Here is an 18,656-nt window from a genome sequence, read left to right on the forward strand (position 1 = left end):
GCTGCCTCCTGCACAGCCCTACTGGGGATCAAGCATGCAACCCAGGCGTATGGCCTTGACCAGAATCGAACCCATGACCCTTCAGTCCACAGGCTGACACTCTACCCACTGAGCCAAGCCGGCTAGGGCAAAACTGCCACTCATTTTAAAAAGAAAGCTTAACAGTTACAGTTATGAGCGTATGTCAAAGTTTCGTTATAATCCTAATGCAGTGATGGCGAACCTTTTGAGCTCGGCGTGTCAGCATTTTGAAAAACTCTAACTTAACTCTGGTGCAGTGTCACATATAGAAATTTTTTGATATTTGCAACCATAGTAAAACAAAGATTTATATTTTTGATATTTATTTTACATATTGAAATGCCATTTAACAAAGAAAAATCAACCAAAAAAATGAGTTCGCGTGTCACCTCTGACACGCGTGTCATAGGTTCGCCATCACTGTCCTAATGCAAAGCAAAAGACCTCTTAGGAGCCAATTCAAAGACTCACTCTCAGGACAGGAAAATGGTTATACAATCATCCTAGACTCGATGCAAAAAGAAGTTTATGAAGAACAGTAGATTCGTGACTGTCAATCAAGTGGGTGGGTGGAAGACTGGTTCCCTAGAACAAATCTTAAATCCATTAGAGTTTATCAAGAAAATCACTTAAGCATTTTATCAGAATGCTAATTTCTTTTCAGAAGGAGGTGAATTACATTATTGAAGAAAGTCCTTGCCCAGAACAAGTTAGAAACATTTTTTTTTTAAACAACAGGAGTCTGCAAACTGTTTCTGGAAGAAGCCAGACGGTATATATTTAGGGTTTTTCAGGCCATGTATTGTCACACATTTTGCTTTTTTTTTTTTTAACACTTTACAACCTGAACAGCATTTGGACTTGGGCCCCTGTTTTATAACATAAAATAACCTGGGTATTGGTCTACTCACTAATCTTTCTTTCTGCTTCAAGAGATATTCAGGTCAGGTGAATTAATTAATTTTATTGTTTCATTAATTTTATTGTTATGGCCGTGTCCTTTGTGAGGACTGAATGAGTTGCCATGAGCAAAGCACTCTGAATAGTCCTGGTAGGAAGCAAGTGTTAGTTCTTACATTATTAATGACTAGAGGCCCGATGCACGAAATTCGTGCAAGGGGCTCAGCCCTCGTAGCCATGGATGTTTACCTCAGCCCTCCCAGCCCCAGCTTTGTCCGGAAGGTTGTTTGGCTGTCCGGTCTAATTAGCATATTACGCTTTTCTTACTGTAAAGTATTTTATATGCTACGGGGATGGAACACAACCTCATTTGTATCTCTGAGAATGAAAAGTCAAGTCATAACTTATTTTAAATATTCAGTTATTTGGGAAGTTAACAGTCTATTATGTTTTTTAAAAATTCCAACTTTTAGGTACATATACCCCAGCCAGATCATGAATATCCTTGACTGCAATGCTAAGAAATTAGGAAAACAAAGGGGAAAAGCGAATGGTTTTTGGAGACAGATCTGGGTTCACATCCCAGACTCAGTCCCTTGCAGACCATGGCTTCGGAAAAGCTTCCCAAGATTCCTGCGCATCAGTTTCTGTGATGATAAGGAGGCAGTGCCCAAACTGCAGGGCTATTACCAATATACACAAATCACTGAATGTCAGCAGACACTATGAAGCAGTACTGTTTTTCCTCCCGGAGGGATGGGAGTGGGTGTGGATGGGTGGGTGGTGATCAGATTTGCATTTTGACAAGGGCAGCAAAGGACTGGAAGCATCCAGATCAGAAACTTAAAACCTGTAAGCGCCAGACTGCAGTGGCCCCAGGGGGTGGAGCAGCACAAACCAAAACAAGGAACAGATTCCAAGAGCTTAGGAGAGGCAGGCTCAATAGCACCATAATCCCCAAGGGGATGTGTGGAGTGAGGGAGATCCTAGAGGTGATCTCAGGTTTCTGGTTTGCAGGTGTGCGAAGATGGTGGTGCCAGGTCACCAGGACGGAAAAAAAAATGAGAGGTCGAGGCAGCAGAGATGTAATTATGTGAAAATACACAGAAAGCTCATTGAAAGTGGAGTTGGGAGGCTAGAAGAGAGAACTCACACACATCACTCAAAGCACACGACTGACCCCAGCAGGTAGAGATGGACCGTGCACCTCTGACAGGAAGTGGTATAACTTGACTACCTCAGCAGGAAGAAAGGTTTCCACCTTAACAGCTCAGCCAATGGGAGGCTGCCACAGCTCAGCCAATGAAAGGTCACCAGACCCTGACCTTCCAGTTTCCTCCAGTGGATTCTTCCTTTACAGCAGCCCCTCCCACGTCCCCCAAAGAGCTTCCCTCTCCTTTGTTTCTCTGGATTTGCACGTGGTGCACTTTAGACTGCATGTCCTGAATTACAATTGTTTGTTGTTCCTGAATAAACCCATTTTGCTAGAGAAATATTAGCTATTTGTTTAAGGGCAACAATTACACCATAGTATGTGTAAGCCTTGCATCATGGAAAGATGTTAACTCTGGTGCTAAAGTGCAAGATTAAAATATTCTACCACTGTTTTATTGGCGAGGACAGAGAAGACAAAGCTGTAGAAAACTGTTCATGTAAACAAAAACACTTGCAATCAATAAATTTAAAATATGAGTTTAGAAATCAATCTTTAAAACAGGAGAAAAAAAACAATATTGCTAAGGAAAGGGGTAAAGAAACAGATTTCTAGTTTATGACATTTACTCTTTCTACAACAAACAACTCACAAGATTGAGCCCAGAAATAACTGATCCCCCACATGTACCAAGTGTACACCCACAACATATACCTTTGATTCTTAGTAATTTGTAAAAAGAGAAAAATCCACCACAGGAGAGAACACACCGGGCAGAACAGGCCTTCTTTTTTCTTCTCAGCTAAGGCCTCTTTTTTTTTTTATAATATATTTTTATTGATTTTTTACAGAGAGGAAGGGAGAGGGATAGAGAGTCAGAAACATCGATGAGAGAGAAACACTGACCAGCTGCCTTCTGCACACCCCCCACTGGGGATGTGCCCGCAACCAAGGTACATACCCCTGACCAGAATCGAACCTGGGACCCTCCCCCTGTCCGCAGGCTGATGCTCCATCCACTGAGCCAAACCGGTCAGGGCTTAGCTAAGGCCTCTTAATAAAATTAACAAAAATGGGGGAAATATATAAGTACTATTCACTCTGAAATTCTTGATAAATATTGAACAGAAACTTAGCAAGGGAGATGAGAATCACTGATCGGCTGCCTCCTGTACGCTCCACACTGGGGATAGAGCCTGCAACCCAGGCATGTGCCCTGACCGGGAATTCGACTGTGACCTCCTGGTTCATAGGTCGATGCTCAACCACTGAGCCATGCTGGCTGGGCTTAGAGAGAGAAAGGGAGGGAGGGAAAGAGAGCCAGACATCAATTCGTTGTTCCACTTACTTATGCATTCATTCATCTTGTATGTGCCCTGACTGGGAATCAAACCCACAACCTTGGCGTATCAGAACGACGCTCTAACTGAGCTACCTAGAAGCAGGTTTTTCTGAAGGGAATTTCAAATGAAAGGTATCAGTTTCCTGTCACCCAAATCAAGCCTTCAAAATATTCTTTGTACAGTTGTCTATATAACAAATATTTATTGAAGGCCTCCTACTGGATGAACCTGGAGCTCAGGGAAGAAAATGTGGACAGAGGCCTAAATTAGGATGTATTCTCCCATGTAACCATGAGACCGAGTGAGCTCACTTGGAGAAAGAACAAGATGAAAAAGTGGTTGAAAGCTATGCCTTAAGGTATTCAAATGTTCTAGGTGAGATGAGGAAGAAACAGGAGATTTGAATTCCTCAGAGAGATGAGAAACAAGCAAAAAAGATTAGAAGAAAGGGAAATAAGTGATGTCCCAGAAAGCCAGAGTCCAGAACTCAGAAGAGATCCAGGCTGTATAAGTTACTGGCCTACCGCTGATATTCAGAGCCAGGTGATATTGCCTAGGGCAGCAATATTCAACCTGTGTGCCGCAAGAATTTTTAAAACATGCAATGCCTGACTATTTAGTTAGAGGCACTGACCTCTTTTCTCTTAGGTTGTCAAAAACCAACAAAAACCAACAGCCAACACAACAATAGCTGTCTGGTGTGAATGAGTCAAAATTATACCTTTTTTCTTTTTTTGTCAGGTCAACAAAAAATACATTTTTTGGCGTGCCACAGAATTTTAGTAATTAGTTTGTTTGCCATGAGGTGCAAAAAGGTTGGAAATCGCTGGCCTGGGGCAATGGTCCACACATTCCTGTGACAATCCCAAGACCTTTCAGACCTGTTGAGTGCCAAACAATTTTCATAATGACACGACAATGTCACTTGCTTTTTTCACTGTATTGCCATTTATATCGAGGCTGCACAAGTAATGGTGAATGAGTAAGACGGCTGGTGACTTCACTGTCATCCATGCTCAGGAAAAACTGATGCCAGTGTCACTTACAAGTGCCCGGGTGAAGCAGTGAGAGCCATTCCTGTTACTAAACCTGGACCCTGAGAACCGACCTTTTTAGAACCCTGTGTAGGGAACTGGGGAGCACGCATCGAGCACTTCCGCTGCATACCAAAGTACACTGGCTGGCGGCAGAAGCACTGGTGCTGTTTTGCCTTGCAAGCTGAGCCAGCTGCATTTTTAAATGGAACACCATCTTGACTTGAAAGAAGAACTGACAAACAATATTATTCAGCTTTGAATATTTGGCAATATTTTCTCAACAGTGGACAAAGTTAGCCTGCTACTTCAAGGAAAATAACGAATTGTATTTGTTGGCCAATGATAAAATTTGAGTTTCCAAGCGAAAAACCGGAATTTTTTAATTCACTCCTGTGAGCTTGACTTCTCAATATTTAAAGTCTTTTCCGATGAGTTCATTGGTGATATTAATGATCATGATTTTTTTATACCAGATCAATGTGTTAACATTTGGAAGATCTGCATATGCCAGTGAACTATTATTTTCCAAATGAGGAATGAAGGACATAACAAAACTATGCATGGGGTACATTTTCTTTCAAACTCCAACACAGATTTCGATGCAACAAAGTATGAAAGTTCAAAGATAAGGTTCAGATTACACATTGTAACTAACCTTTAAAAACTCTGCTTACTGAATCCTGGTATATTCACAATTATCTGGAAAGACTATTTTAAAAAGCCTTCCCTTTCACATCTTTATAAGAAAAACCAGAGGCCTGGTGAATAAAATTCGTGCACGGAGTGGGGGGGGGGGGGGGGGCGCGTCTCTCAATGCAGCCTGCACCCTATCACAATCCAGGACCCCTCGGGGGATGTCCGACTCCAGTTTAGGCCCTATCCCGTAGGGATCCCTGAAGGGATCAGGCCTAAACCGGCAGTCAGACATCCCTCTCGCAATCCGGGACCGCTGGCTCATACATTTCAATCACACTAGCATATAGCAAGAGACTGAGTGCAGATGCGATGGGCATCCCACTGTCTTCCATTAGGCCAGACTGTAAAGGGTTTTGCAAAAAATGTAAAATACTGCCCCTCTTCTCACTAAATCTTGTTTTCTACAAGTTTTCTCATTAAAATGTTACTTATGCTAACATATAATGATCTTCCTATTGGGCATTTTTACGTGTAAATATTTTTTAAGCCTCTCATTTTTAATTTCTAATACAGTAAATACCAATGGATAAATCAAGATAAAAGAAAAGTTCCTTTAAAAAAAAGTTCCTAAAGGTCTTCAATTTTTCAAAGCATAAAGGGATCCTAAGACCAAATCTCAAGAGACACTGGACTAGGGGAAGGGTGCCCACAGAGAACAGCAAAGGGCCAGGGCACGCCAACATTTAGAAGTTGAGCTGAAGAGGAACCTGCAAGGAGAAACTGCAAAGGTCTAAGGCAGCGGTTCTCAACCTGTAGGTCGCAACCTCTTTGGCGGTCGAACGACCCTTTCACAGGGGTCGCCTAAGACCATCCTGCATATCAGATATTTACATTACGATTCATAACAGTAGCAACATTACAGTTATGAAGTAGCCACGAAAATAATTTTATGGTTGGGTCACGACATGAGGAACTGTATTTAAAGGGCCAGAAGGTTGAGAACCACTGGTCTAAGGTTTCACAGAAGCCACGCCCCTCCCAATAAATAAAAAATGGGGAGAGACTGAAGTTCTTGTTGTCTTAAGTGCTACTGAGAGACTGAGTAAGGAGGTTATTGGTGGAAATGCACTGCCATAATACCTGTAATATCGCCAGGCCTGGTGTGAAACCAGGTACTTGCTCCTTCATGTGAGTGACCTGGCTCTTCAGTTGCTCCCTTATTTGCCTAGAGAAAAAGGAAAGGTTGGAGTTAACACAATGTTTCAAGCAAAAAATGATGTGGATTATTACATGTATTTCTCTTTTAAATGAAAAACAGAAGAGTCATTAACAGGTATAATATGTACTATGTACTGCCCATCAATTTTCCAGGCTTCAAATAGACATGGATCTTTTCTTCTTCTTTTTTTTTGTTAATCCTCAACTGAGGATATTTTTTCCATTGATTCTTAGAGAGAGTGGAAGAGAGGGAAAGCGACAGAGAGAAACATCAGTGTGAGAGACACACCAGTTGGTTGCCTCCCACACAGGCCCAACCAGGGCCAGGAATTGAGCCTGAAGCCAATGTATGTGACCTTGACTGCAATCGAACCCAGGACCCTTCAGTCTGCTTGCTGATGCTCTAACCACTGAGCACCAGTTAGGGCGACATGGATCATTTCTAACTTCTATTGATACTGACTGGGTCATGTAGTTGGGGACAGTTTAAAACATATTAGTTATGGCATTCAAGATAACACAGTGAACAAATGAAAACTTGGCCCAACACTTCTGGAAGGCTGCTAATCCTCATATTTCTTCATTGTTTCTAGTCACCAAGTGCTATATTAAAAATTTGAATTTACAAATCTTATTCTAGACCTGGCTGGGGTAGCTCAGTTAGTTAGAGCATCATCCTAATACGCCAAGGTTGGGGGTTCGATCCTTGGTCAGGGCACATACAAGGGTCAACCAACGAATGCATAAATAAGTGGAACAACAAATCAATGTTCCTCTCTCTCTCTCTCAATAAAAATTTAAAAAATTATACTCTAATTCACAGAAGGATTTTCCTTACAAAAGTATTTAACACAAGGTTGAAAGTATAATCTGATCTGAAACAATGATAAATTAGCTTATCAACACACAACTTCTCAACAATATAACAATAGGACATCAAGTATATTAAATTACATCCATAAGTAAATAGTCAAAATAGTCCTTGCCCAGTTTGACACAGTCATGAACATAACAAGATCTGTCTATGTTAGGGGTGGGCAACCCCTGAAACGCGTGCCAAACATGGCACGCCAGTAACTTTTGCTGGCACGCGAAACCCTCTCTTATAACCTTCCATTTACAATTTTTTTCTTAATATCCAGGCCTGGGTTGATGGTGGCTTGGAATATGGTATCAATGTTAGGCTGTCAAGAAGTGGTTGGATTTTAGACATATTAATATGAAGCACAGAGAAAACATTGGAGCTACAGATGACTCTGAGGTTTTGGGGTTGTGAAATGAGCTGGAAAGACTGACAATTACAAACATTTTAAGGCACAGAGCAGATTTCATACTGATACGGTGCATTTATTTATCTAATCACATAAGGGTTCCAGAATAAGTGAGCATTGAGGCCTGAAAAAGGAAGTGTAGAGAAAATTAAAAATAATACTTTTCCCCAGCAGGTAGCAAGCTATGGGAACCCAGTTCTACAAGGTGGAATAGGTGGAAAATGTGTCAGCCCAGAATGTTAAGAACAAAGGACAAAATGTTCTGTATTTTCTATGCTATCATTTAAGTGGGTCTCAGTTTGCAATATTTTTTTCTAAAAAAGATTATAGCTTCAGATTAGTTACACTGACTTCCTGAAACTTTTCCTCAGAAGCAGAATTGTTGCTCTAGCTGGTTTGGCTCAGTGGATAGAGCCCAGGTTCGATTCCGGTCAAGAGCACATGCTCGGGCTGCAGGCTTGATCCCCAGTGGGAGGTGTGCAGGAGGCAGCTGATCAGCGATTCCCTCTCATCATTGATGTTTCTATCTCTCTGTCCCTCTCCCTTCCTATCTGAAATCAATAACAATATATTTTTTTTTAAAAAGCAGGATTGTTTTTGAAACTGTATTAGCAGGGATATTCTCCCCACTAAAAAGATTTATTTAAAAGCTAACATTTAGGCCTTGTTATGAGACATGACCAGAATAGCAATAAGAGGCATTTAGAAATGCACAATCAGCAAGAACTAAGGCAATAGCTCCAAACACTAAAGCAACAAGTGGAAAGTTTTCAGCTCTGGTGAGAAAAAAGAAAAAAAAGACAGTGGTAATTGGGTCTCCGTAAGTCCCTTAAAAATATCTTTCCTGTTTTAATTTCCTGGGTAGGCCACTAGCTGAAGAACCCTGAAATGAAAAGTGAAATAAAGAAAGCCAAGTGTCAGGTATGGTTGAAGTTCAGAAACTTTTAAAAAAGAGGACTCCGGAGAGTAAAGTCAGCACTCCTTCTCCTTTGTGTCTTTACGTTAGGGTCCCAGAGCTGTGATGAATTAAATGGTGGAAAGTGCCTTAATTTTTATAGCTCATTACTTCCAGAAAGTTTAAATGCTATAATAGAAGAATTTCCTAAACACTGAAACCTAAATTAACAGAAACTTCCTTGAGTTGCAGATGCCCATTTCTACCAAGGCCATGATCTATACCACCCTAGTAAAAGATGTGGGGACAAAGTGAAGCAGAAATAGGCATTTGGAGAAATACTCCCGATCCCCAAATAGAACTACTCATGCCAAAGTTACACCATCCTCCATCAACATCTTCTAAAATCTAAGGGGAAGAAATATCTCAGTCTCGATGTTGGAGAAAATATCTGAGTGTCAACGAATGTAGTAAGACAAATAGTAGTAAACCATTAAAATTTCTCAAGTCATGACAATAGATACTAGTAAAATAGTCATCATAGCCAATTAGTTCTGAACAGATGCTGATGAAGCTTTAACAAAGTTACTACTGGCATCTAGTGGGTAGATGTCAGGGATGCAACTAGAAATCTTACAAGGCACAGGATATCCCCTCCCCACAACAAAGAATTATCTAGCGGAAATGTTAACAGTGCCCAAGGGTGAGAAACCCTGGTATTGAACAATAAAACACAATTTGGGGCATTATCTTTTCTTTCTAAGAGGCAAACATCAAAGTGGGAATCGTTGATCTCAACCTGTCAATGTGTGTTTGAATGTGTATGGACAAGAGTCTGTTACTATCAGTTTCCTCCAAGTTAACATTTCCCAAACAGTTGCAAAAAAGCCTAGATAATAAAAGTCAAAGATGCACATCTGTATGGAATCATATTACCTCCGAAGAGTCCTAGTCAGAGGACCCCTAACACTCCTAAACAGTCACCCAGATAGCTTTTGCCCAAAGTCTTGTACAATTATTCCTGGAAAAGTCCATTACAAATCCAATTCATTCTGTTTAAGATGATGGCTCATTTTCTAATTTTGGAACTTCAGGACTGAGAGAAAAGCATTCCTAAAATATGACCGAACAAAGACATCTCAACAGAAGCTACAGGTAGACAAAGAAGGCAGTAAAGGATATTTAACTATATGGAGAAGACAGCTACATGAAAATGAAGCTGCCTGAGTCAACAAACACTGAAGCTTAGAGTAATCCTCAAATGATTCTTAAAAAGCCCACAGAGCACAGCTTTAGTAAGTGATCAGTAATAAATAATACAAGAATGAACTGTTTCTTTCTTTCTTGTTTTGGAGAGAGAGGAAGGGAGAAAGAGATAGCAACATGGATGTGAGACAGAAACATCGATTGGCTGCCTCTCGCATGCCCCGCTATGGAGGATCTAGCTCAAAACCTGGGCTTGTGCCTTGTCGGAGATTGCAACCAGTGACCTTTTGGTGCATGGGATGAACTCAACCACCTTAGCTACAGCAGCCAGAGCACTTCTGTCATTTCTAAAAGCAAGAAAGGCCAGGCCTTTGTGAGGCTTATCTCAGATAAGAGCTCTTGACCTGCTCTTTCTTTCCAAGTGGAGAACCCCAGTTTTCCACATTCTTTCCATATTCCCCTTGGGAGATGATCCAGAGGCCTGCTTGGGACTTGGGAACATAATCCGCTCTGATGGCCAAATCTGTGGTTAGATAGTCTTGAAATAGACAGGCTACCAAAGATACAGTCTGAATAAACACAAATACCACATGTTTATTCAACAAGTATTTTCCAAGCACCTGTTTATTAAAACTTTCTATGTGCCAGGCACTGCTTTATTATAAGTAATAACTCATTTAATTTTAACAACCTCATGAATTAGGTGCCATATTACTCCAATATACAGATGAGTAAACTAAGGCACAAAGAGGTAAACTGAGTTACCCAGTAGCCCATGGAGGAGGGAGCAGGCTAGCTCCGAGAATACCACCCACAAACAGAGGAAGCTCACAAACGATCCAACTTGCTTTGCTCAACCCACAAACACTCAGAGCACCTTCACTCAATGGCCTGCCATGAGGCAAATCATCTGTCTGTGTATAGCTGGTCTTTCTAGAAAAAAGACTTAAGAAAAATGCCATCAATGAGGGGGCAGGCTCCATTACAGAAAACAAAGAAAAGGGATAGTCAAACAAATCACAAAATTTAGTGGGCCCCACTATGAAAAGCATACATATGGAAGAACTGTGGTTTCTAGTTTAAAAACCAAATCAGGGTAGTTTTTCTAACACTGTCTAATTTAAACCCTTTTGTATAATCTCCTAAGGGACACTTCCCTAAAACCAGGGTGTGCTGTCACCATCAATGTCGATTCCCCTCACTCAGCTCCTCTATTCACAATCAGCTTCCAGGATCCATCACTGTTGACCCAAGGCAATGGCTTAATAATTGATGAGGTCAAAGTCCATGGCATAGATTTGTTTTTGTTCAAGAGTCCTCTTCCCCATGACATTGGCAGGCTCATGGCCTTACGTCCTTCAAATCGTTGCCCACAAATCACTTTGACAGTGAGTATGAACTTCACTCCCATATTGAAAACTGCAACCCCATGCCTCAGAAATCTGTCCCTCTTCCCTACTCTGGCTTTCACTTTCATACCCTCTCACATTCGGCTTTACCTTTTTTTATTGCCTAGCTCCACCCCTCAGGATACAAACTATATGAGAGATTTGGGAGGTTTTGTTCACTTTTACAGCCTCATGACTTTGAAGAGTGCCTGGCATTTGGGAGGCACACAGATATTTGTTGAATAAGTAAGTATCCAAAAAAGACACACACTTGCCCTGGCCAGTGTGGCTCAGTTGTTGGAGCATCATCCCTTGCACCAAAAGGTTGCTGGTTTAATTCCCGGTCAGGGCACATACCCAGGTGGCGGGTTCGATCACTGGTGGGAGTGGGTACAGGAGGCAACCGATCAATGTTTCCCTCAGGCACTGATGTTCCTCCCCTCTCACTAAAATCAGTAAAAACATATCCTCAGATGAGGATTAAAAAAAAAAAAAAAAAGACACTTATCTCTAACCCTCAGTTCTCCTCCAATTATCAAATTCAGGCTGCAACCTTGGAACTCCCCTTAAAAAGAAATGGGGATTTTCCTCCCAAAGGGAGATAATTTGGCAACAAGATCCAGATTTCCCATAGGGTGGAAAAGCCAGAGAAGGAATCTGGAAGGATGAACTTTGTCTAGTCTTAGCTACCAGGAAAGTATAAAGGGAGAACAATAAAAGTAAATAAAAGTTAGGAACGGCCTTCTCAGCAGAGTGGGAAGTAGGGCAGTGAGAAGATTGCTATAAAGAAAAAAAGATTAGTTTATGAAAGTCCTTTTAAGCAAAGTGGTAAGTACCTAATAAAGCAGAAAACACCATTACCCTGTGAAGACCTTGGTTCTAGTGGAGCCTCTGCTATTAACCAGCGTAGTAACCGATGGCCAAGTTTCATCACGTTTCTGGCCTCAACTATTTCCTTCGCTGCAGGATGAGATGTGGGGAGTAGACCGGATTTTGGAGAAATTCTGACTGTGAAACTCATGACCTGCCCTACTTTTCCTCCCTCCAAGGAAGAGAGTTTACAATTCAAACACTACATCAGGGAATAAACTGCCCAGGGCTTGCAAATCTGCCCCCAGAGACCCCAAAATTGATGGCAACCGAGGAAGCTGACCTGCAAAATTGGGAATGAGGGACCCTTTCCCCAGACTCCAGGATCCCTGGCTGCAATGTAAGAAGTTTGCTCACCTTTCCTCAAGAATATCCTTGGCCCAGCAAAAGAGCAAAGGTGGGACACCCTGCCCAGAGCCTCTGTAGCCCAAACTAGTCAAGCGGTCAGAACCACATTCTAGCTCAGGCTTCCCCAAGGGTCAGCTGCAGCACAAGGAGCTGGGACTGCACGACCCCGTGAGCCAGGCAGGCTGCCCCTCCTTGCAGAGCTCCCCCTCTCTGAGGAACTCTGAGCACTACCAGTTCCTAGAGTCAAACTCTCCATGAAAGTCGAGGTGCCAACGTGTGGCAGTGTCTGAAAGAGCCATTTTGTAAGTACATTAGAGAGAAATCTGCAAGCACAAAGAGGCCTTAGTCTTAATGCTCCTTTATGAACGGTGTTAGCAGGAACTAACTGATTGCTCAACCATGGGGCACTGGACGGGTTAGCTATGTTAACCCTGAGCATGCTGGGAGAGAGCCTTCCAATACCCAAAACAGTCTTCTCCAGAAAAATGCTTTCAATGCCTACGGCCACATTCCTGCCATACTGTTCTTCAGTGATGAGCACTGGACTTGACACGTTAAGCGCCAAGCCTGTTTGTCTTCCTTTCTGTTTCAGTCACTGGTGACTGACATGGCGCTTAACGTGTTAAGGCTTTAAGTGGTTCTCAACCTTCAAGGTGCATTAGAATCACAGAATGAGCTTTTAAAAGATTGTTAAAATACTGAGTCCAGTAGCTTATGGATAGCAATTCTAATTAAATCAGTCCGGTGTGAGTACCAAGCACTGATACTTTTTTCAAAAGATCCTTATAAGCCTAAGTTAGTAAAACCACACTGAAAAAGATTGGCAATTTCTACTAAAGTTGATCACACATGTCCTATTATTCCGCCCTTCTACTCTTAGATATGTTAACCTACAGAAATGTGTATATTATATGTTCCACCAAAAGACACAGAAAAGAATGCTCATAGCAGCACTATTCATTCATAACCACCAAAAACTAGGAACCCAAATGTCCATGGATAAGTAAAATAGTGGCATATTCATATAGAATACAATACAGAGAGTAAGTGAACTACAACTACATGCAATGTGGAATCATCTCAGAAACACAATGTTGATCAGAAGAAGCCAGACACTGAAGACTTTATCCTGTAAGATATCATTTATATCAAGTTCAAAAACAGGTGGCACTGGAAGGCAGTGTTAGAAGGCAGGATGGTGATTACCTTTGTGGGGTGGTGACTGGATGAGAGTGAGAGGAATGCCAATGGTACTTCTCATCTGGGTGCTAGTTACTCAGGTAAATTCAGTTGTGAAAAATTCATCGAGCTGCACACTTATGATAGGTGCGCTTTTTAATATATATTCACATTTAAATAAAAATAATTAACAAAAAAAAATAGCTCCCTGAGGTTTTAATGTGCAGCTAATGTTGAGAGCCACTGAAATAGACCTTAAGGCAGTTGTCTAAAAGATAATGAATCAATCACCCATGTATACTTGAACTCCAGTTGTCCTCAAACAACACAGGGATTTGGAGCACTGCCCCACACTGTCGAAAATCTGAGTATAATTCTTGATTCCCCCAAAACTTAATACTGACAGTAGTCTCTCAGTATCTGAGGGGAATTGGTTCTAGCACCCCTTCCTCCCCATGAGGCTTTCAAAATCTGAGGATGCTCAAGGCCCTTATATAAAATAGCCTAGAACAGTGGTTCTCAACCTCCTGGCCCTTTAAATACAGTTCCTCATGTTGTGACCCAACCATAAAATTATTTTCGTTGCTACTTCATAACTGTAATGTTGCTACTGTTATGAATCATAATGTAAATATCTGATATGCAGGATGGTCTTAGGCGACCCCTGTGAAAGGGTCGTTCGACCGCCAAAGCGGGTTGCGACCCACAGGTTGAGAACCGCTGGCCTAGAAGAATGTATACAGTTGGCCCTCCACATCTGCCAATTTCCAATTGCAGATTGAAAATACTGTTTTCAGCCTTAACCGGTTTGGCTCAGTGGATAGAGTGTCAGCCTGCGGACTGAAGGGTTCCAGGTACGATTCCGGTCAAGGGCATGCACCTTGGTTGTGGGCACATCCCCAGAAGGGGGTGTGCAGGAGGCAACTAATCGATGTTTCTCTCTCATCTATGTTTAAAACTCTCTATCCTTCTCCCTTCCTCTCTGTAAAATAATCAATAAAACATATATTTAAAAAAAAGAGAAAATACTGTTTTCAGTCTGTGGTTGGTTGAATCCAGGGATGTGAAATGCAGGGAATACAGAGAGCTGACTATATCTTTATTGAAAAAAAATCTGTATGTAAGTGGACCTGCACAGTTCAAGCCCTTGTTCAAGGGTCAACTGTAATTACTAATTATTAATACAGCTCATGTGTATTGGACACTTTGTGCCAGGAGCAATTCTAAATGGTCTTCAGTTAATAACTCTTTTAATTCTCCAAACAACTCAATGTCCTCGATATTATGTTTATTTTACATTTGAGGAAATTTTGGCACGGTGAGGTAAGCTAATTTGCTTAAAGCCACAAAACTAATGTTCTAAATGAAGGTTTATAAGTGTTTATATAGACATAAACAAAACAATGCATGTGTTTGCCCTTATGGAGCTTATATATTTAACTTGCTCTTCACTCAAAACATATTCAGTGAGCACCTATTCTCAGCCTGCCAAGAAGCAAACCTAAATTATCTCCACAAACCAGACTTTCTAAAAGGAAGCTTTCATCACGAAAAAGCCACTGCTAAAGGGAGTAGGTTTGAATATAAATAAACAAAAAATGAAGGTCAAACAGAAACAATGCAATTCAACAAACCACATGTTGAAAAGCAATCTGGCCCTAACTGGTTCGGCTCAGTGAATAGAGCGTCAGCCAGCGGACTGCAGGGTCCCAGGTTCAATTCTGGTCAAGGGCACATGCCCAGGTTGTGGGCTGGATCCCCAGTAGGGGCATGCAGGAGGCAGCCGATCAATGATTCTCTCTCACCACTGATGTTTCTCTCTCTCTCCCTCTCCCTTCCTCTCTGAAATCAATAAAATATATATATATGTATATATATTTAAAGAATAAAAGTTTATATATAAAAAAAGCAACCTGATATAAGCATTGTGATTTCTAGTCTAAAAGCCTGGGGCGTCTCCTCACCAGTGTGAGTCACCACAGTCTAATTCACACTTCACTTTCTTTCTCCGGGAAACAATCACTTTGCTCCAAGGTGGGTTTCGCCACCAACGACTCTATAATTCACTAAAAAGTCTCTACTCACAAAATTAGGAGTTCATAGGAGTTATTGTTGCCAACTACGGCAGTTACAAAATAACTGGTGAGGTTCAAGGTCCCAAGAGCAACCTGCAAGAGGGCGTGGCAAAAGTAGGGTTACCGTTGTGACTATGTGAAACCGTTTATTCTTGATTATTACTGTAAACCTATTTTTGCACCACCCTGTACGTCTTTCTCTCTTCCAGCCTCATCTTTCCCCACTAGTCACCTCCTACACAAAAAGCAGAGGGGTATAACTTCCTGGGAGTAAGTCTGGCAATCATATCCACTGGGTATTCCAGTGGGGGTAACACAGGAAGAAGTCAAATGGAATATGGAACACTGTCAAAATTCAAGGGCCAAACTAGAATGTAACTCTAGGACCAGGACACGGAGATGGTTGTTGGAGGACCATTAAATTGAAGGGAAAATTAAGGCCCTGGCCGGCAGGCATGGCTCAGTTGGTTGAGCATGGACCTATGAACCAGGAGGTCAAGGTTAGATTCCCCCTCGGGGCACATGCCGGGGTGGTGGGCTCGATCTTCCGTGTGCAGGAGGCAGCCGATCAATGATTCTCTCTCATTATTGATGTTTCTCCCTCTCCTCCCCTCCCCTCCCCTCCCCTCCCCTCCCCTCCCCTCCCCTCCCCTCCCCTCCCCTCTCTCTCTCTCTCTCTCCCTGCCCTTCCTCTCTGAAATTAATGTTGTCAGCAGCCGCACTTTTGGGAGCAGAGCGGGCCAGGTAAGAGGGCTTGTCCCAGAAGCACCGTCTCTGGCGGGCACCGCCACAGGCAGCCCATCTGCAAACGCGGATTGTGCCCGAGCCCCCTTCCTCAGCTACAGGAGACCAGTCTTCCGATGTGAAGGGCTCAGGACAACGTCCTTCCTCCCCGCCGGGCTGGTCTGATTTTGCGCTACAGGTCTCCCTCCCGCAAAAAATAAAAAATAAATAAAAATGGGTCCATTGCTGCTGACCTGCACACCCTGCTCAGAACCCCTGCCTGCAGCCCAACGCGCCCTGACAACGACAGGTGCTTACGTGGAGACCACTTTCCCGTTCAAGATTTCCGCCGGCGCCATGACCTTTCCTAGTCCGCTGCCCACGATGGATGCCGCCGAAATCAAGGCTGGACTCCCCTCGCTGCCGCGGACAGCCGGCCCACGAGGTTAGCGACCGCCGAGGAGGAGCTTGCTTCTGCGCCTGCGCCCCCGCCCCGCCCGCCCCTGCCTGCGCGTGCGCAGTCCGAGAGAACGCATTTCCCTTCGTCTGGGAGCAGCGAGGGGGTGGAGGGTCTGGAATACGGCGGGAATTTGAACTCCGAGATGCCTGGAGGGAAGAAATGAGTGGCTGGTGGAAGCGCCTTCGTGTGGGGCGGGGAACCGCTGAGGAGGGGGCAGGGTCTCTATTCCGGCCTATCGGGTGCGGAGGCGGAGGGGCGGTCTCGCGGGAGATCTGTTTCGCGGGCGCGGGAGCCGGACGGTCTCCCCGACCCTCCTGGACGCGGGGGTGGGGTGGGAAGCAAGTCCCCGGGGGCTGAGGGCGCGGGCTTCCCCCAAAAGCGTTCTGGCGGGACGCTCGCGCGCGCTTTCTGCAGTGGCGTTCCCGCCCAACCACGCTGTCAAACGGGCCCCCACCCGAGGCTGAGTCGTGGGGTCTGGGCGGCGCCCGTAACTTGAAGATCGCAGGGGACCGAGGCTCGGCCACCGTGAAGCCCCGCCCGCCGGTTCAGGCCGGCCGAGCAGCGGCGCCTGCGCCTCTGTGTGCGGGGTAACCCCCCCGTGTGCGTATCACCTCCGTGTGCGGGTCACCTCCATGTCTGGGGTAACGTCCGTGTGCGGGGTCACCTCCGTGTGCGGGTCACCTCCACGTGCGGGTCACCTCCTTGTGCGTGGTCACCTCCGTGTGCGGGTCACCTCCTTGTGCGTGGTCACCTCCGTGTGCGGATCACCTCCGTGTGCGGGGTCACCTCCGTGTCCGGGGTAACGTCCGTGTCCGGGGCCACCTCCGTGTGCGGGGTCACCTCCGTGTCCGGGGTAACGTCCGTGTCCGGGGCCACCTCCGTGTCCGGGGTAGCCGCGGGGTTGGCCAGTGCAGAGGGCGGGTCGTCCGCTTTGCCAGCAAGGCTCGACCTTGTCAGACGCCCGCACAGTCGGGGTTGGAGAAGGGTTGGAGGCCTCAGGTAAACTAGCCACCTAGTGACCAACAAGGGCTGCTGGGCCTCCCCGTGGGCGTCCTCTCCGGAGGATACGGGAGATTGGGGAGCAGAACTGGAGGACCCCAGGCAGCTGGGTGTTTGTGAGGACTGGTTCTATAAGTTAGGTTACAGTCATCCGATACAGCTCAGAGATAAATTGTTCAGGTCTCCTAAGTCCCTCCCTCCTCCCGCCCCCAGCTTTTTTGAGGTATTATGGACATGTATGTAAGTTTAAGGTGTACACCGTGATGGTTTTAATTCATGTATTTATTACAAAATTCTTATCACAATTAGGTAGTTAATAGTTCCATCCCCTCACGTAATTATCTTTTTGTGTGCATGGTGGTAATATTTAAATTTTACTCTGTTAAAAAAAATTTTTGTTGTTGACTTCAGAGAGGAAAGGACAGGGAGAGAGAGAGAGAAACATCAATGATGAGAGAGAATCATCCATCTGCTGCCTCCTGCACGCCCCCTGGTGAGGATGGAACCTCCCAACTCTGGCCTGTGCCCTGACCAGGAATCTGTGACCTGGTTCATAGGTGGATGCCCATCCACTGAGCCATAGTAGAGATTTCTGCTGCTTGTGGATGCAATTTTAAAAGCTGGTTTGAGAGGAAAAAATATTTCTCATTTTCCTGGTTTAGTTAGTAAACATTACTTTCATTCCTTTGAAAATCAATTTCTCCCTGCTTCATTATTATCATATATAAATGAAGATAATGGAACAGTCTTTCTCAACCCTAAAGTCACATTAGAATCGCATGTGTAGCTTTTAAAAATATTTATACTTTTAGGCTCCACTGTAGACCATGTGATAGGGTCAGGGTATCAATATATATATTGAGTTTTCTTTGAAATTCTGATGTACGGGCAAAGTTGACAACTCTTATATTAGATGATATTTGAAATATAATCC

At 43.8% G+C, this 18,656-nt stretch overlaps 1 protein-coding gene across 1 annotated transcript in view; it reads right to left on the reverse strand.

The window, feature by feature from the left end:
* Positions 1–16,747, reverse strand: part of MTHFD1 (methylenetetrahydrofolate dehydrogenase, cyclohydrolase and formyltetrahydrofolate synthetase 1) — a 56,726-nt gene extending 39,979 nt beyond the window's left edge. Inside the window, exons 1-2 of the mRNA XM_081086070.1 lie at positions 16,582–16,747; positions 6,231–6,315 (exon numbers count right to left, since the gene is read on the reverse strand). Of these exons, the coding sequence (XP_080942196.1) occupies positions 6,231–6,315; positions 16,582–16,622 (126 nt within the window). The 5' untranslated portion in view covers positions 16,623–16,747. The remainder of the gene's footprint in view (positions 1–6,230; positions 6,316–16,581) is intronic.
* Positions 16,748–18,656: the final 1,909 nt, after the last annotated feature.

The sequence above is a fragment of the Myotis nattereri genome (genome assembly GCF_964212035.1).
Source record: "Myotis nattereri genome assembly, chromosome: 1".
Lineage (NCBI taxonomy): Eukaryota > Metazoa > Chordata > Mammalia > Chiroptera > Vespertilionidae > Myotis > Myotis nattereri.